At 41.1% G+C, this 27,699-nt stretch overlaps 1 protein-coding gene across 1 annotated transcript in view; it reads left to right on the top strand.

Annotated features, from left to right (window-relative positions):
* The first annotated feature begins 1,218 nt into the window (after window positions 1–1,218).
* Window positions 1,219–27,699, top strand: part of LOC115728676 — a 223,554-nt gene continuing 197,073 nt past the window's right edge. Inside the window, exons 1-3 of the mRNA XM_048278124.1 lie at window positions 1,219–2,158; window positions 2,201–2,288; window positions 2,694–2,737. Coding sequence (XP_048134081.1) covers window positions 1,219–2,158; window positions 2,201–2,288; window positions 2,694–2,737 — 1,072 coding nt within the window. The remainder of the gene's footprint in view (window positions 2,159–2,200; window positions 2,289–2,693; window positions 2,738–27,699) is intronic.

A 27,699-nucleotide genomic window follows, 5' to 3' on the forward strand; every position in this document is an offset into this window, starting at 1 on the left:
AAGAAGAAGAATATATATTAGGGAACTTTCACGACGACAGAATCATTAAATGCACGGATTGACTTCTAGGAATTTAGAATTTTGGAAAAAGTTGTGGGAAAAGCCGTGCGATATCAATGGGAACGTGGGGTTGCAATATAGAAAAGAAACCGCGTTGGAGACTCCTAGAAGTCCACCGTCAGCGTCCAAAACCTTGTGCTACAAGTGGACATCGTTGAGGAGGAGGAGGGGAAAGAGCAAGAAGACGACCTGAAGGTAATGAGCGAGACTGAAGAAGAGAAAGAAGCCGTCTCATGTTCTGCCATAGCAGGGCATGGTGTCGTAAACGATGTACAACAACACCAACCACCGTATTGCACACATCGAACCTCTTCACGGGGTTCCCCAACAACACCAACTCCGATTTAAGTTGTTATTTTTTTCTTCCTTTCAAAATGGCATCTAAGTGATCTCAAGAAACTTGTGGTTCTAAAATGAGCGTTATGTGAAATATTTTACACTTCTACTATTCTTCTTCCCATTTGCGAACTTAGGTTGGCATATCTATGTGTGCAATACGGTCGTTGATACCAACTCTTGATATGCCATGCAAAACCAATCATATACACAATCATTCCTTTTCTATAAACTCTGTTTGTCATTGCTGTTACACGCATTATATATGGCATAAGATACTAGCTGCAATCTGAGCAACATTTGTTTTTAATAAAGAAAAAATATTTTTCAATTTTACTGTGTTCAGATAATAGAAAATTAATATATTTGCGGAAAATGTTTTTCATAGACTAAAAAAAAAATTTAGATCGAAGGAAAGACTTCCCCTTTTAGCAAAAAGGAAATAACCTTTCGTAAGTCGCTAAACAAATGAAAAATATTCTTTTTTTCTTAAAAACAATTGTGTTGACAATTTTACCAACATACTAAATTTTGTTTTCGCAATACTCTGTCTTGGTGCCCAAGTAATTTGGTGTGTGTGTGTGTGTGTGTGTGGGGGTGTTTGGGGGGGGAAGAGGGGTGGGGCACGTGGACTTCTTGTAGCACAGCACCGTTGACCTCCAGACAATAAACGAAGAAAACGGGATTATCAGATGCCAAGAAGAACCGAATCATGAAGAGGGGAAGAAGAATGAAGAAGGCTGTTGAGCTTGGGTGGTGAAGGCAGAGCCAAACCAAACCTGTGCTTTGCAATTTGCATTCATTGCATAGCAAGTGACGCCGATGAACAAGCTGTGGCGAAGGATCCGCAACAGGAAGGACAGGAGCACCATATCTTCGTCGGACAGAAATGCGACCCTGAACAAGTCACCGGAGCTGGTGTTGTTGGGGAACCCCGTGAAGAGGTTCGATTTGGAGGATGTTTTGAGGGCGAGGAAGCAGGAATTGGGGAAAGGGGCATTTGGGACGACTTACAAGGCTGACCTGGAGGATGGCACAACCACGGTGATCTTGAAGATGCTCAAGATTGTGGTCTTGTCCGCTGATGATTTCCGGGACCAGGTTGAAGCTATCAGTGCGATGGACCACAAGAACCTGCTCCCTCTGAGAGGCTACTTCTACAGCAAGGACATGAAGTTCCTCTTGTACGATTACATGCCCCTGGGAAGCTTGTCGGACCGATTGCATCCATATAGTCGATGGAAAGGAACTGCCCTGAGCTGGGAAGTCAGGCTTTCGATTGCCCTTGGAGCTGCCCGGGCCATCGAGTACCTGCACGCCCAGGATAACCAGCACGGGAACATCAACTCGTCCAAAGTACTCCTCATGCCATCCTATGAGGTCCGGGTCTCCGGCTACGGCCTCACATTCCTCGCAATCCCTGTCTCGGAGGGCGAGGCCAAACTGAGGATTGTGGATGTGTATGGCTTCGGGGAGTTGCTTCTGGAGCTCCTGATCGGGAAGCTGCGCACCCAAGCTCTCCTCAAGGAGCAAGGTCAAGGTCTAGATCTTCCTAGGTGGATCCAGGACGTTCTTCGAGATGAGAGGTTTGCCGATGTTTTTGATGTGGAGCTCATGAGGTACCAGCACATTGAGGCGGGGATGGTTAAGCTGTTGGAGATGGCGATCAGTTGTGTATCCCCGAATTTGTATGAGCGCCCTCAGATGTCTGAAGTGAGGAGGAAGATTGAGCAATTGTGTAGTCCTGGGGGACAGCGAGATGGGGACTCACAGCCTGACAAGGTCAGGGAAGTGACCAAGGACACATCATCTTCTCTTATTCCCAGTTCACAGGTAGACAGGGACTTGCAGCTCAACCAATTCAGCCAAGTGAACAATGAGATACATCCTCGGTGAGTTGATTTAGCAACGTAAGATCAATGTCAAAGAGAGGAGTAGAAACATCTCAGTTTTCGCATTTCTCGTGCAATTAAAAACGGTAACAAGTTTTAGGGTCACTGATTACTTGTGTAGTAGGAGGAACTACTAGGGTCACCTAACTACTACTAATCTTTCATGCAATAAGAGAAGGCTCCACCCAAAATAAATGAATCAATTACACAAAGCATCCCGTAGCCCAAAATTACGTGTAACAATCCACAAAAAAAGGAATGTGTTGATCGTCTTGGATACATCCAACTTTGATGACTTCTGTTCTTGATGTGGGCGCTACTCTAGCTCTTTCAAGATGCTTGACTTGAAGAAATTTGATTTAATCTTGGTGAACAATGGCTTTACCTAGTAGATACTTTTCGCAGGAAACCACCAGATGGGGTTCTGGAAGTTTCTGAAAGAGTTTATGGTAAGTTTTTTAAATGTTCTATATTGGTGTATTGATAATTTGGAAGTGTCACATTGGCAGGGTACCATATTCTACCTACTTTATTTTGCTTTAATGTTCTGGTTTCATTGAGCTGGTATTTATGGCCTCTGCTTTTTGTATTCTATGATTTACCTTCTCTTGGGACAAAGGTACTTCAACAATAGAAGAATTAACAGGAAGCCTCTTTGGTTGGGCAAGAAACAGTTTAGTTAATTATATGCTTCTGCTAAAGCATTCGTGGCATACTGTTACCATAGTAATTTTGTGGAAGCATTTGTTTCTTTTTTCTTCTTGGTGCAAAATGGGGCTCCACAAAAATCAAGGATGGATTTCATAGTCTAGGATAAGAAGCAGCCTGTTTCCTGCAGAAGCAGAGTAATATCTGACTGGAGGTCTCCTGAGCTGAACTAATTGCCTCCTGTACACAAACGGTGATGAGCAAGCCACCTTGCATTAGCATTGCCTACCTAATAAATTCTTTGGTGTGCCCTTGCAGTCGCTTTTGATTAACTTTGACTACCAATTGTGATTAGTTCGGGCCACAATCCACGGCTCTTCCGTGACCGCTGAGAGTACACAGGCATTACTTAACAAATCTATAGTGGAAAATATTCCATGTCATGTTTAATACAGCATACCTATTGGAAAATGTTCTGATGCTAGGGCTTGATCAAATGGATGTGCCATGGGATCGCCAGAGTCAGTTTTCCATGGATTTTAGGGAAGAGGTATTCCTTCATTCTTATACTAGGCATCTTTAGTCTGAGTTTATTTTTCGGAAGGTAATTCATCTTTTGCTTATTCATGTTTGATTAGATTTCTATCTCGGAAAGGAATCCTGCTGCTTCTCCGGTTTCTGTTGATTCTTCCGGTAATGAAGAGCGAAAAGAGAATCAATTACTTAAAGGAGTCAAGAAGATTGAAGCCCAAGAACCGCAGTTTGAAGACCAAGCAGTTTCCAGTGTGCTGCTTTCTCGAGATGCTAGTACAAGTCACGAAGAAAATGAAGGTCCAGAATGGCCAATCCAGTCCGATACTGCTTTTCCGACCCCAACTCTGCTGTCAACGCTTTCCTCCCAGTTAGAACCTTCAGTGCATTCAGCGCTTGATGGATCTCATGCAAGTTCAGACTCTGCCTCCTCTTCACTATCTCAAGATGGATCTCCTGTAAGCTTCAGTGCAACGCATACCAAAAAGAATATTGAACCCCTGCAGTCCCCCAAACAGCGGCTGGTCTCTTCTTTGGAACTATCTCAAGATGTTCACTCTGGTAACACATACTCACTAGAAGCTTATTCTGTTTGCCTTAGAATCATGGTAAAAGTTTTCACATCGATTTCAAGCTGGCCAGAGAATTTGGTGGAACTTTCTAAGTTAAAAATATTCTGGCTCATGAACATTGACTGAACTATCTTTACTTGAGCAAATTCTCAAATTTATGCATTCAAACTTCTATCCCACTGTCCAATTATATAATCAGAGGTTAACTAGTCATTTAGAGGTAAAATACAGCACAAACTTGGAGCGGACAGATAACTTCTCTATGAGTTTACTGTTCTGATTAAGTGTTACCATGCGATGCTTCCATAATAATTAGAATCTTCCTTCTTTTTTGGCTTTTAATGGGTGAAGACTCTTTGGAACAGCTACATAACCTCTTTAGGCAACATTTCATAAAATTGTGCCGGGACTCCTTATAATTCAAAAAATTTCTCCAGCAAATTCAACTTAGAGTCTAGCTTATTTGCCAATCTATAGTGGGCAGTTTTGGAATTTTGGTGGCAAACTCACTGGGGATTTAGGAAATGAATTGAACAATTAAGGGCCATGACCTATGACTGCAGAGCCTCTTGACTACATGATTGGATCATATTCATGGCATCGGTTCACATTATTTTCTCTAAGTTTCTTACCAATTATTGTTAAGCAAAGTCGATGAACTTGGGAGATATCTTTGATAGCTTGTGCAACTCTGCAATAGGATTTGATAACATTCTCTTCCTGAGCACCAAAGTCCTGCTAAGGCTACCTGTAATCTAATTAGGTATGTATCATATTGCCTATTTCGCAACTGTGACAGAGATTCTCTTATTGCCTTTCTAGCAGCTGTAACAGCAACCAACTTTGAGATAACTTCTGGTAGGGAATGTGTATCCTCATCAGCTGATAGCTGTGACAGTGTACAAACCACTAAGGAACTTGTCCATAATTCAGCACAAATCCCTGAAATGGCAATGCCACGAGAAGAAAAATCTTGCCACCTCGATGGCGTCACATCATCAACCTCCAAATCATCTGGATTTGATTATGATGTTTTCTTGAGTTTCAGAGGACCTGATACTCGCTCGGGCATTACGGATTTCCTTTATACAAGTTTATTGGCTGCCGGAATCCACACATATAGAGATGATGACGAGCTGAGAATTGGAGAAGAGATCGGTCCTGAGTTACTCAAAGCGATCAACCATTCCAAAATTTCAATTCCCATTTTTTCCAAAGGCTATGCCTTTGGTAAATGGTGTCTTAATGAGTTGGTACAAATGGTAGAGTGTAGGAAATCAAGAAGACAGAAGATTATGCCCATTTTTTATGATGTTACTCCCTCCGTGGTTCGTCATCATACCAGCTCTTATGGAGATGCCTTTGTTTCTCACGAGAAGCAATTTGACAATGAGGTTATCAGCAAGTGGAAGGCTGCTCTCAAGGAGGTTGGCAATCTAAAAGGGTGGGACATTGATTCAATGACTACAAGGTACCTTGTTTTATGATATCTCCTCTTCAGATTCATTTTAGCTTCTATGTAATGTTTAACGTACCTTTTTCTTTATAGTTCTAATTCTTTTGCTTTTCTTCTTTCACAATATAAGACGAGAAGGAGAGCTTGTAAACCATATTGTCCAGAAGGTTATAGCTGAGTTGAAAGAGGCTTATCTTCTGGTAACTGACTGCTTGGTCGGCATTGAACGTCACGTGAAGGAAATCAATAGAATGGTATGTGGTGATTCAGAGGATATACAAATAGTTGGAATCCATGGTATGGGCGGTGTGGGAAAGACTACTCTCGCCAAAATAATGTACAACCAGCTATCACATCGTTTTGAAGATTGTTGCTTTATTTCCAATGTCAGAGAAACTTCACAGCTTAAGGGCATTGAGTGTTTGCAGCATCAGCTGCTCTGTGATATCCTCAAAAGAAACTGGTCCAACATCAGTAATGTTGATGATGGAATTAAGACAATAAAAGAAAGGTTGTATGGCAAAAAGGTTCTGGTTCTACTTGATGATGTTGATGAAAGGATTCATTTGAATGCACTTATTGGAAGGCCAGTGTGGTTTGGTTTAGGAAGTAGGATAATCATCACCAGTAGAAACACGGATGTCTTCAATGTGCCTGAGGTCTGTTTTACTTATGAGCTTACAGGAATGGACTTCAATCAATCTCTTCAACTTTTTTGCAAACATGCTTTTGGAAGAGATCATCCTTTGGATGAGTATGCTGACTTCTCCAATGAAGTGGTAAAAATGACGGGAGGTCTTCCTCTTGCTCTGGAGGTTATAGGCTCACTACTATGGGGTAAAAGCAAAGATGTTTGGGATGTTACTTTGAAGAAGCTGGAAAAGGTTCCTCATGAGCAAGTTAAGAGAAAGTTGAAAATATGTTATGATGCTTTGGATGATCGGCAAAAGCAGATTTTTCTTGATATAGCTTGTCTTTTCATTGGATTTGACAAACGGATTGTGCTTCACATGTGGAACGATTCCAATCTCTTCCCAGGTGAAGGTCTTCAAGTCCTTCAGCAGATGTCTTTGATAAAAATTGGAGAAGACAATAAGCTATGGATGCATGATCAGCTGAGGGACCTTGGTAGAGACATTGTTCGCCAAGAATGTAACATGGAACCAGAGAAACAGACCAGATTATGGAATCATGAGGAAGCTTCAGAAATAGTGATGAGAAAGAAGGTAAAATTGCATTCACATATTTTTCCCCATCAATTTGACACATTTTATGCCTTTTCACATTGATTATTCATTTAAAATAAGGGGAGTTCTTCTAAAGTCTTGTCAAATAATTGCTATGGGGACATATTTATCTGTAAGTAATGCTCGTACTGTTTCATGTTTGAATGGCAGATTATTTGTTGCTTAGATATCATTTACTTGTCTCTTTTTTTTTATTAAATATTATTTACTTGTCTCTTATTATTATTATTTTTTTGTTATAGGGAACCGATAAAGTGGAAGCTCTGTGTCTGAAGTTTGACCACCGGTTGCAGCAGTCTTTTCCTAATGAAGAGTTACGAAGGCTATCAAATCTGAGATACCTAGAAATGAGGCCTGTCCTGGATAATTGGCGTCCGAGTGGCTTTCCAGCAACTGTACTCCCAATGAATCCACCCATCCTAGCTGAGCTGAGATGGCTTTCGTGGCATAATCTTCCTCCAGTACTTACCCTGACCGCTTTTTCCATGTTGAACATGGTCATTCTTGATCTGTCATGGAGTACGTTTTCGGAAAGTTGGGATGGTTGGAGTCATATTAAGGTACTATTATTTTCAGTGAAACCCACTATGTTTTTGCAGTTGCAGCCCCTTTATTCAACAATGATTATTTAATTCCTGATTCGCTCTTTACAGATGGCAAGGAACTTAAAAGTTTTGAATTTGACTGGTTGTGCACAATTGCAAAGAACTCCTGACTTATCTGTACATGTAAAATTAGAGCAGTTGATCCTCGAAAGCTGTGGAAGATTGGTTGAGATTGATGAATCTATTGGGCAGTTGAAGCAGTTGGTTCTTCTGAACTTGAGGTTCTGTCGTAAACTTCGCAGGTTGCCAGAAGAGCTTGTGAACTTAGAATCGTTGAAGGAACTTCTCATTGACTGGACTTCTATTAGAGAAATCCCAGGGCCAGGAGGGATGAAAAAACTCGAGACTCTCAGTGCCTGCAAATGTCTGTCTCTAAATAACTGCAGTTCAATTGGTAACTTAACCTCTCTATTGAGACTCTCTTTGGAACATGTTGAAGTTTCTGAACTTCCTCTAGAGATTGGAATGCTCATAAAGATTGAATACTTGTCTTTGAGAGGGTGTAATTTGCTCAAAAGAATTCCGGACTCAATTGGGAATTTGGAATCACTAGTTGTGCTGAATCTGTCCCACACACATATTGCAGAGTTGCCAAATTCACTTGGGAACTTGAAGAATTTGAAAACACTAAGGATGTGTAGTAGTTCCATCAGAAGTATACCCAGTGCAATTGGGATGTTGGAGAAATTGGAAGAGTTGGATGCAGAGAACTGCCAACGTCTGGAGGGGACAATCCCTGATGATATTGGGAGGTTATTATCTTTGAGGATCTTGAAACTTTCAGACACCAGAATATGTTACATACCGAGGCTTCCTGAAAGCCTGCTCAGTTTGCATATAGGTACTAATTCGATGACAGAACTTCCAGATCTATCGAACCTGATAAATTTGAGAGAGTTGAACTTGGAGATTCCACAAGGTCCCGAGTTTTGTTTGGGTGAAGAGGATTCTACTTTCGCGGACACGACGGAGCTTATACGGCATCCATCACCATGGTGGATTGGAAGGTTATGCAATCTGGAGTCTCTAAAGTTGTCTTGTGACAACATAAGTGTCCTCCATGCAGATATTGGTCTTCTCTCAGAACTCAAAAGACTTGAACTTGTTTGTCTTAACCTGCAATTCCTCCCTAGGCTTCCATCAAGCTTATTGTGCTTGCTTGTTAAATCATCGAGATCATTGGAATCATCAATAGATCTATCAAATTTGAAGGAACTATCAGAGCTAAGGATTTATTCTTCTGCAATAACAGGGGTCCATGGCCTTGATGGTTTGGAGAATCTTCAAACTTTGGACCTTCAAGCATTGAATACACTAGAGACATTACCTGATCTTTCAAACTTAAAGAAGCTCAATGAACTGCACTTGGGGCACTGTCATAATCTGGTTGATATTCAAAGTATTCAAGGCTTGGGACATCTGAGGATTTTGGAGCTAATAGAGATTGTACAACTTGAGAGAGTCCCTGATCTATCAAACTTGAAGAAGCTGACTGAACTTCATCTGCGGCAATGTCATAATCTAACTGAGATTCGAAGCTTTGACGGTTTGGAGAACCTGATAATGTTAGAGCTAGGTGAACTCCCTCTGCTTGAGGGATTGCCTGATCTCTCGGATTTGAAGAAGCTCACCAAACTTGATGTACGGCAGTGTCATCATCTTGTCAAGATTCAAGGAAGATTAGATTCACTCGAAGACTTGTGCATCTATGGATGCAGATCTTTGGTTGAGATGCCTGCTCCTTCAAGCTTCAAGAATCTGAAATCTCTGCAATTGCGTGATTGCGAGATGTTAGAAATGCAACAGGTTTGGGTCGCGAAGTCTGATCCAGTTGACACGGAATTTGGAAGTTCTGAATGTTTGATGATGAAACGGTTAGGCATCTGCGTGTGTCAGTTGGGTAGACATTTTTTCTTGCCATCTCTTCCGTCTTGACAATGTAGGAACAGAAAAAGGACGTACTTCCTTGATTGCGTTCAACTATGTGGATGTGCAAATGATTCAGCTAGCCAGAGTAATCACAATCCAGTTATGAGTTGTAGTTTCTCCCACCTTCTGAACCAGCTTGTGTAACTCATTATCCTGTCGAGAACTCATGTAGGTTCTGTTTCTTTTATGACCTCAATACCTTTTTGCTGCTGGTGAGTGTTGGACGGCTCAAATGACGTTGTTCACACACATCCTTCCTGCGAAAAGATGTTTCCAAATCCACCGCAATATCACTCTGAGAAGTAAAACAAATGCATGTCTTGAGCGAGGGATTTACCCTGATATTGAACGGGACACAGAAGATGATAAATGTGTTCTGCTAAGTCAGGCTTGCTCTGATAATCGAATTGTCTCATGATGCTTAGCTATCCAAGCACATTATCATCATATATAGCTAACTAAGTGGCCGCTACAGATAAAGAGGATAGCTGTAACACAGCCATGTTTAACTCTGAATGGATCCCCATGGAGTAGAGAATACAGTAATTTATAACATTGTGATTTCTGATACTAGGGGTTGGCCTTGCTCAGACAACTTCAAGTTTGGTCGATCAATCAGGTAGAGCGGACAAGTTGGTTGGAATTCAAATGCTGCTGCCGTCCGTTGATGCACTTGGTTTGATTGAGCCTTGTAACTCATAGCTGCTGAGAGGATGATTCTGAAGCATTGCAGCATCCTATATTTACGAGTTTAATCATGCCATTGATACTATTTCTCCCTGAAGTTCTTTACCAAGCAAACGCAAAAACACTCACACAAACTATTCGGGTCGAAATAACAGGAATCATATCCAATGCAGACAGCGGGAACATTCAATTCCTATTCTATCCAACTGTAGTTGAACTTTTTAGGAAATTTTGATTGCTTGAAAAACACCAATCCTAAGATTTACTAATGACAATGATGTAATCGACCACATCAGTACCCATTTCAGTAACGGACGTCACGGTCACTTGATCTGTTGCCTGTTGATCCTAATTTAATTTGATGATCACAGAACTTACACAAGTATGGTAGTTTTTGGATTGCTTATAAAGTATCTGAGTGTTATTTTGCTGGACTTAAAAGGGTACAAACGATCGTCCTGGCCTGCCCTAAAGAACAGCGCTGGACACCCCGCCATCCGGATAACCGACAAGCTCACCTCCGGATACCTAGCTCCTGCGGTCCAAATTTTAATTTTGCCCTACCAATTCGGGGCTGGAGCTGGACACCTAGTATCCTCAATGGTGGAATTTTTAGCCGTTCAAAATGTTTACACCACGGAGTCGGTAATGCTGTTGCCAGACAGCAGCGTAAGCTCTTCCTAACCTTACTGTTTGCCCTTGGAGATAGTTCACTGAAGAGTATTTGTGCTTTATTCTGATTTAGATTCTGCCACATATACACACACACAATTAGACTTGCATAAACCTCTTTACATGATCTCTCGAGGGTAGGCCTGTTTGTTTGTCTTTTCAAGAACATAACAAAAACAAACTTTTTCATCTCAGTCAAAAGTTGCAAATATTATTCGAGTTTAAAAACTATGAAAAGATTGTGTGTTAATCTCCGTCCAATGTTCATACACTGTTGTGAGAGTTTCGGATGTTTTAGGATTAAGAGAGCCGCAAATGCCTGTGTCTTAATCAGGTTCCTAACCGGCCCTATGTCAGTGGTTCAGGTCGGGTTGGTTTCCATGATACTTGACCCGACCCAAAACTTATGACCTGACCCCAAGATCCGAACCGAAAACCTGGTTTCGGTCGGTTCGGTTTAGGTTTTCGAAGTTCCACTTCAATTCATGGATGGTGTGCCTCAGTGATCACCGATCTGTACAAATCATAAGGCCTTGATAGGGACACAACCAGCTGAGATGCAAGAAATATCATCACTGATGCTTGCTACATCTTTTCCCCAAAAGAAAAAAGAAAAACTCTGGAAAGAAACTGACCCATCAAACACCCAAGAGCTCTCCACAGCAAGAAGACATAAGTAACAACGGAAAAAAAGAAAAGGGCATGGGACTTATTAATGTAGCAAACCGAGCAAAACTGAAAAACAACACAAAAGAAGCCATCCTCACCCACTATAGTAAACTTGAACTGGAACTCAGAACAGTCCACACTGAATTGAAGTTCCAAAGCATTTACAACTGTCATTTGCGGGTCCCCAAAGGCGTTCCTTCTAATCTATTTTGGATGCCCTTGATCAACACTTTGCTCCTGCAATGCAAAAAATCAACTTCAGTATGTCCCGACATGAGGGGTTAAATCACAAAGACACTTACATGGTAGTGGCCGTTCCCCTTAAAAAAAAAAAAAGCCTCAAATTTAAGTAGAAAGAAGTATTCTTCGATGGAGCTAATTGGCTACAAGCACTTTCAATGACTGCACCTCTATGGAAATGATTTGCGTTACATGGTTTTCCTACTTTACAAAAACCTTTCCAAGTCACTCTTTTCTGGCTTAAATTCTACGTTCCTAATATTTTCTGGTTACAACTCTCAATTATACGTTCACAATGAAGTGTACTACCTTTACGCTGTCACAACTTATTTAAGTTCAGTTCCACTTGGTCCAAGCCAGCTATAGAGTCTATCAAAAACAGTTTGTTGACCAACTGGCGAGACAAATATAGAACACAAACGTCAAAGAGACAGTCATCCCTTAGGCTACTAGTACCATGTAATTCTCCTGTAAAAACTACCAAATAATTTCCTTCGCGATTTTCCTTTTAATTAGATGATATTCTATTGAAGTGTACTCATTAAAGATCAATTTTGGACTCAAAATTTCACTAGTCGTATCTAATGTCTGTACGGATAGGCTTCACATCACCACCTCAAGGAAATTTCTATCGAATGAAATAAGTTGCCTCGCGTTCTGAAATAAGTTGACTCAGCATCCACATCGGCTGTCAATAATGGCAGTGTGGAAGCTACTGCTGCAGGCGTCCCCAACTCAGGGCAATTCCCTGATATGATACTGGGGGAAACAGGAAAAATTATACCAGGACAGCTCGCCGTCATCGACCCCCATGTCATCTGGATATGACTACGATGTTTTCTTGAGTTTTAGGGGGCCAGATACTCGATCAGGCATTACAAATTTCCTCTCTACCTGGTTGTTCGGTGCTAGAATGCACACATTTAAGCACGATGAAGAGCTCCCGGTTGGAGTGGAGTTTAAGTCCTGAGTTGCTCAAAGCTGTCAGCCAATCAAAAATTGCTATTCCCATCTTTTCCAAGGGCTACGCCTCTAGTAAATAGTGTCTTAATGAATTGGTCCAAATGGTGGAGTGTAGTAAAACAAGGATACAGAAGGTTATGCCCATTTTTTATGACGTTACCCCAGCGGAGGTCCGGCATCAAATTGGGTCTAATGAAGAACCCTTTCTTTTGCATGAGAAAAAAAATAATAACAACACTATCAGAAAGTGGAAAGCTGCTCTCAATCACATTGCCAATCTAAACGGATGGGACAATTCGAAGAAGAATAGGTATGTCATTTTTTGGGTTATTATTTTGGCACATTGTTTCCATAATATTATCTTGTTCTTCTAGTTGTGTTTTCCCTTTTCCTTCCATAATGTTAGAGGTGAAGGAGAGCTGGTAGACGAGATTGTCTAGAATGTTATAGATGAGTTGAAAACCACTTATTTGCTGGTGACCGACTATTTGGTTGGAGTTGAAAATCATGTGAAGGTAATTGACACCATCATGGGTGGTGATTCGGAGGATATAAGAATTCTTGGAATTCACGGTATGGATGGTGTAGGAAAGACTACTCTTGCTAAAATCATCTACAACCGACTGTCACGTTATTTTGATGCTTGTTGCTTCCTGTCTAACATTAGGGAAACTTCATAACTCAAGGGCATCAAAGGTTTGCAGAATAACCTAATCTATTCCGTTCTCAAAAAAGAGTGGTCCATTAGTGATATTGAGGAAGGAATTAAGATAATCAAAGAAAGGTTATGCGATGACGCAGCATTCGGTGAAGATAGCTAGCAAATCCTTGCTTAAGAGAGAAATCTCGAAAAGTTTGATAATAAAATAACAATGATCCCCTCAAAAACGTCATAAACAAACCTTTTATAGGGTGTTAACCGTAATCCTAATCCTAGTAGGATTCTAAACATCAAAATCCAAAATTATAAAATTGCCATTAATAGTAAAATAAATCCTGAAAATACTAAAAAAAATAGGAAAACCCATCTAGACAATCTCGAATCGCCAAAATCCATCGTTAGTCACAACCAAAAGCTATGAATATTGATCATGACGTCGTTTGGCTTCAGCCGACCGAATTTGAGCCCAATCCGATGTCGTCGATCCGGTCCATCGGTTCTTGGCACATCACCGTTTCACCTTCCGATTGAATTTCTGCATGTCTAATCGATTCAGAAACGCACTACTAATACATTCCGCATCATGCCGTAAAAAGGTTCTATTGCCACTTGATGATGTTGATCAAATGACCCATTGGGATGCACTAATAAGAAAACCCGCATGATTCGGTTTAGGGAGTAGGATTATTATAACTAGTAGAAATAGGGACATTGTCCATGTTCATGAGGTTTCTTATTCATATGAGCTTATGAGCATGAACTTCGATCAATTTCTTCAACTTTTTTGCAAACATGCTTTTGGAAGAGATTACTCTTCGGCTAACTAAGTGGCTTTCTCCAAAGAAGTGGTCAAAAGCACAGGAGGTCTTCCTCTTGCTCTTGACGCTATAGGTAAATTACTTCCACGCATAAGCAAAGATATTTGGGATGTGATATTGAAGATGTCACGCCCCGACTCTCGAGCTCACGACATCCCTACCAATCTCGCCGCAGGTCATAAAAGATAGCGTCCCGGGTAGGCTATCGACCCTCGCACTTACGGCACACGCGAAAACGTGAACTCTCCAATCAACAACCAACGTGGGATAGTAAAGTAGGAAATAGACACGGAAGTCATTCACAAAAGACAATTTTATTCATAAAGTCAAAGCATATGAGTTTTAACCCTACGGAGCTATAGAAAGCATAAACAACCCCATTCTTCGGGGTAGCTCCCTCAGACCTCAAAAAGACACACGGTCGGGTAAGGTTAAGCTCTCATCTACTCCCAAAAACTGCTCTAATAACCAGGCCCTAACCTCCACGGGTTCCATCACTCGGGACCTAAAAAAGAGTTAACAACGATGGGGTGAAAAATAAATCTCGGTGAGTCAACGCCTAAGCCCGGTTAGGGCGTTGATTCACTCAGACATCCCAACAAACAATCGTATCATCCAAGAGCAGATATTTCAACCACATGCAAACTTACCAGTCTTACGCCACACATAATGCAATGCTTGACTCCAATCAACAATCACGACAGACAAACAAGCGGCAAGGCATCACATCAACTTACACAAATTATTAATAGATGAGGCCACATGGCCCGGCATACTAGACAGTTGGTGCCTAGCATACTAGACAGTTGGTGCTCTACGGGCAGGACCAGGCATCGTCCCATTACTTCGGCGACGGCGACTACTATGCCGGTGTAATTTCGATCGACACGGCACGACATAGCAGGCATTCCAAAAGGAGCGTCGGTCTATCACAAGCTGCGATCGGCATCTGATCAACCCGATGACACGGATTGACGTGCATCCGACAAGTCGTGTGATTCCGATCGACACGGCACGATCATGTTAGGAACACCCATTAAGTGACCACTCAAGCGCATCCGACAACAATCGGTCAAATTCTTATCTTTAGACTTAGCCGGATGCTCATGCAATCATGATCAAGGACTCGGCACCATGCCGTTTTCATGCTAAAAATATGCAGGTTGCTTTCACTCGGTTCGTATGGATGCACATATTGTCCACCAGAATTTGCATCTGACAACATGGGACCGATACCCACAATTTTCGCTCAAAACATCCAACATGCAAAACCAAGTATCCGGACACGCAATCGGGACAATCGGCCAATATCATTCAATAATCCGATGATAAAAGTCAATCCAATTTATAATTCAACTATCAAAATTCCAAGCCAACCACCAATCAAGCGTCCACTCGGCCCTGTCCTATCGTTCGCTCGCGATCATACACCGGCAATCACCGCCCAAACAATTAGTCCGATCTACTACCAAATAGCCGCAGACATCCTAACTAGCAAACCGACTTAATTAATCATGGCCATTTAACTTAAACCCAGTCTCTACTTAACCGACCGGGATTAGGCTACCTAAACACCTATTAGGCTAATTACTCTAATTACAAAAATTAATTATCACTAATTACACTAACTGAGTGCAATTAGCGCCCTAATCGGGGTTTAGAGGTCGACTCGCTACAACGGCGGTTGATGTCGGGTCGGGCACGAATTTCGAGGCTGGTGTCAAAAATTATTGTTTACCGTGCGGAATTACTGTTCACGGCCGGCCGGCGAGGCACTGTTCACGGCCGGCGATGCACTATTCACGAGGTACTGTTCACCGAACACTGTTCACTAAGTACTGTTCATCGAACACTATTCACTGCACTGTTCATCGAACAGTAATTTTGACGAAAATAGCTCGAATCCGACTTGGATAGGCATCGAGGATCTGGGCTCGCGGCTGAGAAGGCTGAGGGTGGCGTCGGGACTCGACTGAGGTGCCGGATCTGGGGTTTCGGTGGCTGAGGCTGGGCGATGGTGGTCTCCGGGGCTGAGGCGTCGGGTTCGGGTGGTTACCGACGAGGTGATGGTGGCTCGGGTGGGTGGCCTAGGCGGCAAAACAGAAGGGGACCGGCTGGTTCAAGGGTGGCCGAGACGAGGTGGAGGGGGCTGTGGCTTTCACGGCTTGGATGGATCTCGGGTCAGGCTTCGGGTCGGGTCCGAAAGGCTGCAGCAAAGCGACGACCGGAGCAGCAGCTCACGGCGGCAGAGGCGGGACGGCGAGCTGCGGGCCTCGGGCGCCGGAGATGCGGTTGGTCTAAACTGGTTCCTCGCGGCCCGCGGTGGGTCGAGCTCCGCGAACAGCGACCGGCGACGAAGGAAGCGACGGACGGTGGTGGTGTTGTGGTCGTGCAAGGTGAGTGGGTGAGGGGGGGTTGAGCTGCAGGCGTTAGGCAACCAAAAACCAAGAAGAAGAAGATGATAAAGATGAAGGAAGAAGGTGATGAATACAAGATGGGAGGAGGGGACGTCTGGTCACGCAACAGAGGGGGAAAAAGAGAGAGAGAGAGAGAGAGAGAGAGAGCACGTGGGGGGAGAAAGGAAGAGAGAGAGAGAGAGAAGATGATGGCGATGGGTTGGTGGGAGATGGATGGGATGAGGGGATAAGTGGGGCTCATTTGGGGGTTTGAATATTTTTGGACTATAGTGCATTATTATGGGCAAAGAGGTCAATTGATAAATCGAGACTGATTAGATTTTTTGCTCAATCGACTGTGAATAAAAAAATTGGATTTTCACAGGCTAAGCTCGGTCCGAAAAAGGCTTAGGCGCAAGGATTAAAAATCCTAAATCGCGGCGACCGAGATTTCGAGACCTAATCGAAATCGAACGATAAATCGGGACTCGTCCAAAATTTGTTACTTACGTCCTTATGATCCAAATTTTTCACCGACTAAAATCTAATAATAATCCTTTTTTATCGAACTCGGTCTCTGTATAGAGAGTCTAATTTCCAGGGCGTCACAACTCTCCCCACCTTAGGAAATTTCGTCCTCGAAATTCAACTACTACAACTCCTCAAAAGGATGGAGACACCGACACCTTATTACATCTTCACTGCTCGTCATAATATGCTCGTTTTACATCAATCCTTCTCTCAATTCAGAGCATTAAAACCATAATTCGACCGTCAATTCATTAGTCAGATTCAAATATGTGATCCTCGATTACCAACCTGTCACAATTCCGTATTCCCAATTCATCTAGACAAGTTAAAGCATTTAACTCCAAAAATCCAAAGATAAACTTTAATCACCTGAACTTGCTCCCCAATCAAGCTATCGATTGCCGGTCATTTCCCCGTACTAGGTGAAATCACATCCCACAATATATCGCCTAGTATCCTACTTATCCTTTTGGACAAGCCACCCGTACGTTGATGGTAGTCCGTACCAATTGCAGCTTTGTTCTCAAAGCGGTTTATAGACTTTTCCAAAATATGGCAGCGAACTTGGGATCGTGAATTGAAGTGATCATTACCGGCACTTTCTAAAGACGTACTATTTGTGGTGCATATAATTCAACATATCCGTCCCGAGCAAAATCCTTTCTCACCGCTACGAAACGAGCGGACTACGCCAATCTACCCGCCGCAACCCAAATTGAACCATGTCCTCTTTTGATTTCAAGGCAATTCCATCACAAGTCCGTTGTGACAAGCTCTCATTTTTTTTTCTTGCATCTCCAACGGTTGCGGCAGTCCATTAGGCCTACCATAATGCACCTTGACTTGCCGATACGGCTAACACTTCATCACGTACTTGGCTACATCGGCCTTCAAGCCAATCCACCAAAAGTGTTGTCTCGTATTCTGATACTTCTTTTTGCTAACACAATTAATACTATAGCTACTATGATGGGCTTCCGACAAATTTTCTGCAAGACGCTCATGGTCATTATCTTCGGAAGCTATGTGGCCTCTCTATGCTTCCGACGCGCACTCTAATCACGTGCCTTTCTTAATTGCCACATCTCGCAATCTTAACCTTATTCTAGGTCATCACCGATCTTAGTAACTTAAAGACTCATCTGGCAATCCCCACTATACCATCCACTCATAACTTGCCAGTACAAACCTTTCTTGTTTGTCTCTACAATCCTTCGTTCCACCTGTTTGCCTATGGTTCCATTGGTTCTGACCATCAAATGTTATACACTTCCTCATGACAATATTGGGTCGCTAGTCAATTAGCTCATAGGGTCTCCAATCATTTCAAGCTTATCCTAGTCACACATCAGAGGCTCTCTCCGACCTATTCTCGGAGGTGCAACCCGACCTTTACCAATACCATGAGACATAAAGGTATCACTCAACCGTGGCATCTCCACCCACTCGCCATTTGTCATATGACGCTCAAGACGCAATGTTATGCACTCCCAAAAGTATTTTCACTTTGAGAACCAACTTTAATGTCATGAACATGTGCAGTGCACAATCTTTCTCACCACTCTTCACATATCACTCGTTTTCACTTCAATCTTTATCATTTCGAACTTTTTAACTCCACATGCGACCGATACATCTCGGAGATCCATTTCCTAAGATCAATCTATGACCTCATGTCGGATCGGTCCAAATTATTCTCATATGCATTCAATTATATTGCCTGCTAATCCAAGTGACCTCTTTCTCATCAATTAGTGTCATCGATAATTCCACAACTTAAGTCATCAAGGTGCCACACCAATTCGGACCTATAATCCACAATTATCGGTCACCATGATCTTTCCCAATAGGTTCACCATCAAACTCCAATGATTTATACTTAGATCCTCGCCTCCCGAACTTATCGCCCAATCTATTGTCAATCACTATGCTAAATCCTCGAGTTTGGTCGTTGACAAGTCAAAATTATGATAATCTAATCCATCTGGACCTTCGTCCAAGCGTTTCTTGCTCGCTTCCTAAACCTTACATCAACAATTAATCGGGGTCTTTTCACAACAATCGATATCTAAAACAATTAGGAACTAATATAATTTCAAGCCTATGATCCACCACAATCAATCCTCAAACTTCACATCCAAAGCCATTGATATGCCATTTCCATATCAACTTAGCGTTCTTAAGTAAATTATTAAACATCAAGCACATTCACCACTCAAATCCACGCTTAAAGCTCTCTGACTTATGTTCGCTTCCTTGCAAGTCTCAATCATATTACCACTACCGTCGCCAGGTATCCTAGATATCCACTTTTCAACAAACGCATCACTTCCAATAATGAAACCAACAGCGTCGAGGTCCCACCTCGACCTCAACAGACTCAAAGCTACCTCCACTTAATGGGTTAAACTGCATGACCTTATGACTACAATTCACTATGGCGTTTTGCCTTGTCAACCCATCCATTCCAACACTCAGATCAAAGTCAAATATTTCTAGCACGATCAGGTTTATCCTACCCTTATGACCATCTATGACTAATTCACGGTCGGGACAGCTTATAACTGAAATTACGCTATCCTTTAAAGGCGTAGAAATCTTAAACACAGCATCAAAGGGCAATAATTCCAATCCAGCCAATCCAACAAATTTAGCAGCCACAAATGAGTGTGTAGCACCCGGATCAAACAAAGCATATGCGACATGGTTGTGCAAGAGGACCGTACTTGTGACGGTCGGCGAATCCTTCGCCTCATCTCGGGTGACAGCGAACACCTTTCCTTGCGCCGGAGGTCGACTTTGAAGGTTCGGTGGCGCATTCCCTCCAAACTGTCCTCTCTGGCGTGGCGATGCCTGTCCGTTCTGCTGCCTCTGCGGGCAATCTCTCACTTGATGGCTACGTTGGCCACACCCGAAACAGGCTCCTCCTTGATACGGGCACCGAGCGGTTGCATGCTTTTGGCGACATAGACGACACATGTCATCTTGACAAAAAAGCGGCTTGTTGATCGCCCCTCTTCTGTTGGGCGGGATGTGGCGCCTACCACTAGGCATCGGCCTCTTTCCTTGCCGAATATCCCTTCTATGCGACTGCACGAATCGCGATCCAGTTGCTGCAGCCCTTTCAGCCAAATCACGTTCCACCATCTCCGCCCTCTCATACGGATCATCATAGTCTTTCAAATTGAGCGGCACCAACACACTCTTGATTTCCGGTTTTAGTCTATCCCGGAATCTTCTTGCCCTATCTACGGGGTCCTCTATCATCCTTGGGGTATACTTTGACAGTTCAACGAACCTCACCTCGTATTCATCCACCGACGGTTGGTTACGGCGCAGGCGAAGGAACTTTGCCATCTTTTGTTCCCTTGCGGTATCCGAGAAGTACTTCCCATTGAACGCCACTACAAAGGCATCCCATGTCGAGACTATACCGTCGGGAAAGACCCTATCCTTAGTGGCCCTCCACCACGAACCCACAAAGGTGAAGATTCCGACAATTAAAGAAGGAATAATTGTGTTGGAAGTCCTAAAATTTGTCACGAAATTGTAATTGAGCCCTAAAACTTTAAAAAAGTGAAATTAAGTTTTAAAACTTATAAGAAAGTGCAATTGACGCCTAAAAATTTCAAAATATGTAATCAAGTCCTAAAACTTATCAAATTTGCTAAAGCAAATCCTTACGTTGATTTCAATTTTGAAAATTTTATGACTCGATTGTACTTTCGTGACAAGTTTTAAAACTTGATTGCATCATTTGAAAGTGTTAGGACTCGATTGTACTTTCGTGACAAATTTTCAAACTTTTGGTGCACTTATCACATTAAAGAAAGCTATCAAGCAGGGAATTTTCATTCTTATTTTATGCTTTAATGCTCTTATTAATTCATATTATTTTAGATACATGAAATATTGCATGTTATCATATAATCCGATAAATATTGCGGTTTATTTGTCATGTTTTCTTTTAGTCGGAGGGTATACTTACGTGATGACTTTCAAATCCACATTAAATAAAAATGGTTAATATTACGAAAAACCCCAAACTGGTACACTTGTGACAATTTACTCCAAACTAATTTTTTACCATAAAAAATTTCAAACCGGTACATCTGTGACAAATTTACTTTTGTTAGCTTCCGTTAAATTTTATTGTTATGTTTGTTGACCTAGATGACACGTGGTGACATGATACAACGACATGGCAAGTGTATGCGTAAATCCATAGGGTTAACACCACGTAATATCGGAAAATGGTATACCTGCGATAAATTTACCTCAAACTAATTTTTTCTGTCACCAAAAGTCCCAAACTTTGACACATATTATAATTTACCTTGCAACACATTACACAAGAAATTCGTCGTGGTGGTGCAAATCATACGGCGGATCTTTCAAGCCTTAACTAACAAGGATTATGCAAATTTGCCGCGATATGACACAAACATGCAAGACGGACTTAGGAATAATGGCACTGATGTTATGGGACCACCCTAGGGCCGCCCAAAACTCTTGAAATGGCCAAATAAGACCTCATGGCTGGTGCAGCCCTTGAAGCTTGCTGGATAGCGAGTACCAAGTGCTCATTTGCCCATTAAATGACCACGAGCAAGCCCGGAAACGTCTCGACACGACGGCAAGTACTTAGTGCCCACCTCCACTGGACACACACGTGCTCTGAAAAGTGTGTGTGTGCAAGAGATGAGCGAATGCGTGTGTAGTGAATGTACTTATGTGTGTGCATGAGAAGAGCGAATGGGTGTGTCCACCTGTGTGTAATCATTCCCTGTGAGTGTATGGCATGACCGTGAGTATATTGTGAGCCGTGAATGTGTTTTGTGAGCTGTACCGAGCATGCCGTGCATGTGTGCGTTGGTTCCGTCGTTTTGGTTTGTGTGTGTCGCTCGCCCAGCGCATGTGCTAGCCACTCCTTCCCAGCCTATCTATAGCGAGGTCTCAAAGTCGTCTTGAGATAAATATGCTATCGAGGTGTCTTAGGGATGATTCCGAGGTCGTGTCGAGACGCTTCCGATTTTGCTCGGGATTGTTTAGTGCGGAAGGACCTCGCATTCTATCTCTATGTAGAGTACTTAGTAGGTATTCAGTGAACCATGTGGATCTTTGACTACAGTTTTGGGGATTCCACACGCTGGCGGGAAAACGAACTCGAATGTCCGTCCATCCCCTTGCTATTGCTATGTCGGTAGCGAATGGTGTCCCTCCACGTGGAGTCTAATGACGTAGTTGGGCTTCTAAGTTCACGAGCACCGTCATTATCCTGCACTAGAGAGTACCTGATCGCTTTGGATTTCCTCCTCTTATCCTCTGCCCCGCGCCCATAACAAACAAGTAGCTTCTTCTTCGACGTCCATTTCTGCTTCCCCCTCTCTCTGTTTTCGCCAGGTGAGACTCGCTCTCCATTGACGCATCTTTTCTTCGATTTTCATGGATTACAGCTCGAGTCTCTGAGTTTGATGACTCGTGGATTGCTATCAATGATGATCTCTATTCGGCATTCTCGAGTCACATATCTATTTTCGTCAAGTGAGACTCGCTCTCCATTAACACATCCTCGCTTTGATTTTCATGGATTATAGCTTGAGTTTCTAGGTTCGATGACTCGTGGATTACTATTAATTAGGATCTTTGGCCGGCATTGTCGTGTTAGATATATGTTTTCGCCATGTGAGACTCGCTCTCCCTTGACGCACCCTCATGTCAATTTTTATGCATTATAGCTTGAGTGTCTAAGTTTGATCATATTTTACAATTTAGTTATAAACATTTGTATAGTGATACCAATTCGGTTCATCCGCTAGGCTCTCGTCAACCGGGGGCAAGGGTTGCGACACCTCGCCAATTGTGGGTGAGGATTGTGGCCCTCACCTAGCCTCACCCAAGGTCAGTAAGGCATGGCCGTTTGCAGCCCGCTGAAAAAAAGAAAAAACAAAGATGTGAAAAAAGATAGAAATAAAATAAATAAATAATTTTTTTTGAAAAATAGGAATATTCTTAAAAATTATCCATGTTAGTGCCGCGTATGTCACGTAGAATGACCAACGTCTATGTTAGCAATTTTCCGCCAAAATTACCCAAATGGACTGAATTGACAAGACATAAAAATATTTAGGATTGAATTGACAAATTTAAAAAAATTATAACTGAATTGACAAAAGTTCTATAGATTTAGGACCTTTGGACAATTTGCCCGAACCTCAGGTTCTTTTGATAATTCATTTGGCCATATTTAATTACTTCAAAAGTAAAAAAGTATTAGGATGCTCCTTCATTATATTGATAAGAATTATCTCATGTTAGAATTTAGTCATAAGAGCATCATATTTATTTACTACAAAATATGCGCAATTAGTAATTTAACTATTAAAAAAATACATTTTTGTTGCGACCTTCCGAGGTGAAAATTCTTAAAGGAGTTAACGGTAGAGGTGATCGGTTCCCGAGTGAGCCGGTCCTCGAATGACAATTGCAGTGAAAATTTGAAGACTATTTTGAAGTTGTGAAGAGTATTGCTGTATAATTCTTGAGAATTCATCTATAAGATTGAGTAATTGTTTCATGAATAATTGTGGAGGCTAAACATTTTAGACAATTAGGGTGATTAATGACCAAGAAGTATGAGAGTGTTTGAGTGATTGGAGACTTGGAGTGAGGTTGTAATCTATAATGTATCACTTAATTTATAACGGAATCTTGTGCTCCTTCCTTGGGTGTTGGTCTAACAATTCGAACCACATAAAACGTTGTGTGTGATTTACTTTTCTTTTTCGGGTTATTCCTGTTTGATAACTTTTTATCGCAACAAAAACACAGTTTCCTAGTTGACGTCCTTAATAATGATCCAATCTAGGGAAGTGCTTAGTTGTTATCTTAGGCCAATTGGCAGAACAATACACGAGCTTTCACCATTGTTGCCACTTTGACACGAACTTTCAAATGTGCCAAAATAATAAACGGCCCTTTACAAATTTAGCAGTTAATATTCTGTCAATTCTTCTTGCCCTAATGTCTTTCGATTGTTAGACTCGAATAGACACAAACTTTTTTTTTTTTTTTGGTCGAAGACACGAACTTAATATACACACGTTTTTATAACATAATTAACAAAAGCAAATGTATTTTCAACGACCCGACTTTACATAATTACAAAATCCAACTACATGCAGGTGAACGTGAATTGTCATCCCCAATTCTATCCATGTCCATTACAGGGGATAAAATTAATTTGGAACAGTCCCAATCCTATCTCACTGTAGCCCCAAATCCTCAATAACTCCAACGTAATTAACATGTTAAACTTGATTGCACGCTGTAAATGAAAGATCGTCATGATTTTACATTTATCATTAACATGTTCCCTAGAAGAAATGTAGCGATGCTTAGACATATGATTCAAAGGTCCATATTCGAAGCTCCCTCATGCCAAAGAAACCAGTGGAGTTTCAAGATTTTTTTTAATGCACTTCCGGTCCACTATCGCTGTTTCTTTTCTTTCTTGTTCTGTCCGGCTAACATGACAAATAGTTGAGTTGGCCTCATCTTTCTTTTCGTTTTTTCCTTTTTGTGGGTGGTCACTTTGGTGGCTTTTGATTGCGGAATGGTAGCGTTAATTTCCACGAAAGGGCCCCCCTAGAAAAAGAAAATGTCATGGAACTTTCGCGATACAATCATTCAGAAAATGGATTGATTTTAAGAATTTACAACTTTTGAAAAAGTTGTGGGAAAATCTACGCGAGATCAATGGGAACATAGAGCGGGAAAATAGTCAAGAAACCGTTGGGGAGACTCCTAAAATCCGGCGAAATATCCAAAAAAATTCCCATGGCCCAATACCCAAAAAAACTCCAACTTTAGCATTTGTGGCAATTATATCTAAAAAAAAAATTTTCCCATAAAAAACCTCCAACTTTTACTTTTATCCAAATTATATCCCAAACTTTTACTTTTATCATAATTCTACCGACCTAGTACCAAAAAAAACCCTCAACTAAGCATATGTTCCAATTATATCTAAAATTTTTTTTGTCTCATAAAAAACCTTCGACTTTAACTTTTGTCTAAATTCTACCACCGCTAACCCTCCGTCCATAATCCCCATTAGTTAATTCTACATGACATTTCCATGTCCTTATTGAATTACACTTCATCCAAGCTGACATGAAAATACCTCTGAAATTATCTTTTATTGTTTGCTTCCCCTACATATTTTCAAGAGATACAGAGTCACTCAAGACGGCACGTTTCCTATTCTTTTCGGTACTCAACAGCTAAAAAAATGGCTAGACATGGAGATATTTGGACAAACAATCTAAAATCTCATCATCCCCGAAACCTATTGTTTCTAAATTTTGAAGATTCATTAGTAAGTTCTACAAGAAAATCCAAGCCACGTAGGATTAACTAACGATAATTATGGACGAAAGGGTGACGATGGTAAAATTGGGATAAAAGTAAAAGTTTAGAGTTTTTTATGAGGCAAAAAAAAAATCGGATATAATTAGGATAGATGCTAAAGTTGAGGGTTTTTTTTAGTATTAGACATGTAGAATTGAGATAAAAGTGAAAGTTGGGAGTTTGTTATGAGACAAAAAAAGTTTTCGATATAAATATCACGAAGGCCAAAATTGGAGGATTTTTTTGGATATTAAGCCCATTTACTGCTTTTATACCATGTGAAATTTCAAGTTTATGAACGTTCATTATGCATTGGGCTGACATAGCTGGGTAGGTTTGGTTGGGACAGCTTACAAAAATCATGTGCGGGTCTATTCATGTGGCAACGATATCGGCGGGATTACTATTTGAAGAAATAAAGGCTGTTATGTTTTGGTGGGAAAAGGATATTTTTGGCGCCAAAAGTTACATACGGAGGTCACTTTGGTGGCAAAAGTTTCCCTCAAATCACTTGAAGATCGAATTTTTCGAAAAAAGGATCACTTAAGTGTCAACTCCGATATTTTTTGCCAAAAATCCGTCATGGCATTTTTTTTTTATTAATATATGATGCTGACGTGGCTAACCGGAGGTCCACCATGGCATTTTATTTTTTAATTTAAATTTTATATTTAAAATGATTGAAAAATAAGCTGAAAAATTCCAAAAAAAGCTAAAAAAATTTAAAAAAAAAAAAGAAAACAAAAGGAGGGAACCACTAACCAAGCGGCGAGGGTTACAGCAAACCCACGCCGCCTAATCTTTTTTCTTTTTTAGTGTTTTTTTTTGGCTAACTTTTTTAGCTTATTTTAATTTATTTTAAATAAATTTTTTATTTTAAAATTTTTCTATTAATTTTTCTTTTTTAAAATTCTAATTTTTTTTTAATTATTTTTCTAAATTTTGAAGTCCACGTAGAACCCACATGGACTTCATTTTTTTTCTAAATACCAATTAAAATTCAAAAATTAATTAAAAATGCCACGTATTGAGAATGGCTGGAATTTTTATTTGGAGGCACCAATGTGATTGTTTTGTCTTCGATTTGGCACTTAAGTGATTCAGCGAAAATTTTTGACACCAAGATGATTTCCGTACACAATTTTTGGCACCAAAAGCGTCATTTCCATGTTTTGGTTGCTAGAAAGAAATAGTAGGTAGCTGAACATGTCTTGCCTTGTCTAACTACGACTAATGCAAATAATTAGGGAATTTGTTTACTCCAAATTGAGGGCCAAGGTCCACAAGAAGGCAAAGATTATCCTAAGCATGTGATTAATACTACTCTTGGTCATTCAATTATTATTAAACAGAGAGAGAACTCTCCAACTATGGATAACTTCTTTGTTAGAACATAGAGGTGGAATCGCTGCCTGTTATATTTGACTGAATTAATTGGAGAGCATGTGCTATTGGCTCTACCTGCCGGGAGCAGGCGAAGTTCCTCGAAAAGCTTGCTTCCTTGAGATTGATGGCCCTAAGAAACTTTGTCTGAAGATCCATGAGATAAAATTATAAAAAGGTCGTGCTTGTTTTAATTTGCAGTAATATTTATACTTGTTCAGTAACTTGGCAAAATGTAATCTCTAAAATTTTAATTTGTTCAATATGATCCCCGAACTTTTAGTAAATATTCAATTTAGTTCCTAAACTATATGAAATATCCAATGTTATTTTTCCATAATTTCAAGTTTTGTTGATTTGGCTTTCAATTTGGTAAGCATCAAATAATTGGAGAATCAGAGTTACAACCGTTTATCCACTCGAGTATTTTCCACATCTAGATTAAGCTCAGACCCACGATGTTTAAAAATAAATAATGCAATTGGATGCAAAATTCATGGCATAAATCACCTAATGTTCAAGCCCAAAATAAAAGCTTTTGGTATGGCTGAATCAAGAACGTAATTCATGTTTGTTGACACTTGAATTTTAGCCGGCATGTCCAATTAGATAAAGACATGAGATTTGGGATCTCTGATTGACAGGGCCTGTTTCTCGGCAAAACATAGTCGTTTTGGTGTCTAAAGCCCCATTAGCATGTAGAGACTAGGTGCATTCCATTCCATTTGTAATTAGGTGCCGATTTCTTAGTAAATTGAGTGTTGACTTTTAGGTTAACAACGTGGGTTTGGGCATATATATATATTAGGGAACTTTCGCAACACATTCATTCAGAAAATTGATTGATTTAGGAATATAGACTTTAGAAACGTTGCGGGGCAAGCCATGTGAGATCAATGAGAACGTAGAGTTGGAACGAAGAAAAGAAACCGCGTTGGAGACCCCTAAAGTCCGCTATCAGCGTCCAGGACATTTCCTACTAGTGATGGGG

Source organism: Rhodamnia argentea, chromosome 4, assembly GCF_020921035.1.
Source record: "Rhodamnia argentea isolate NSW1041297 chromosome 4, ASM2092103v1, whole genome shotgun sequence".
NCBI lineage: Eukaryota > Viridiplantae > Streptophyta > Magnoliopsida > Myrtales > Myrtaceae > Rhodamnia > Rhodamnia argentea.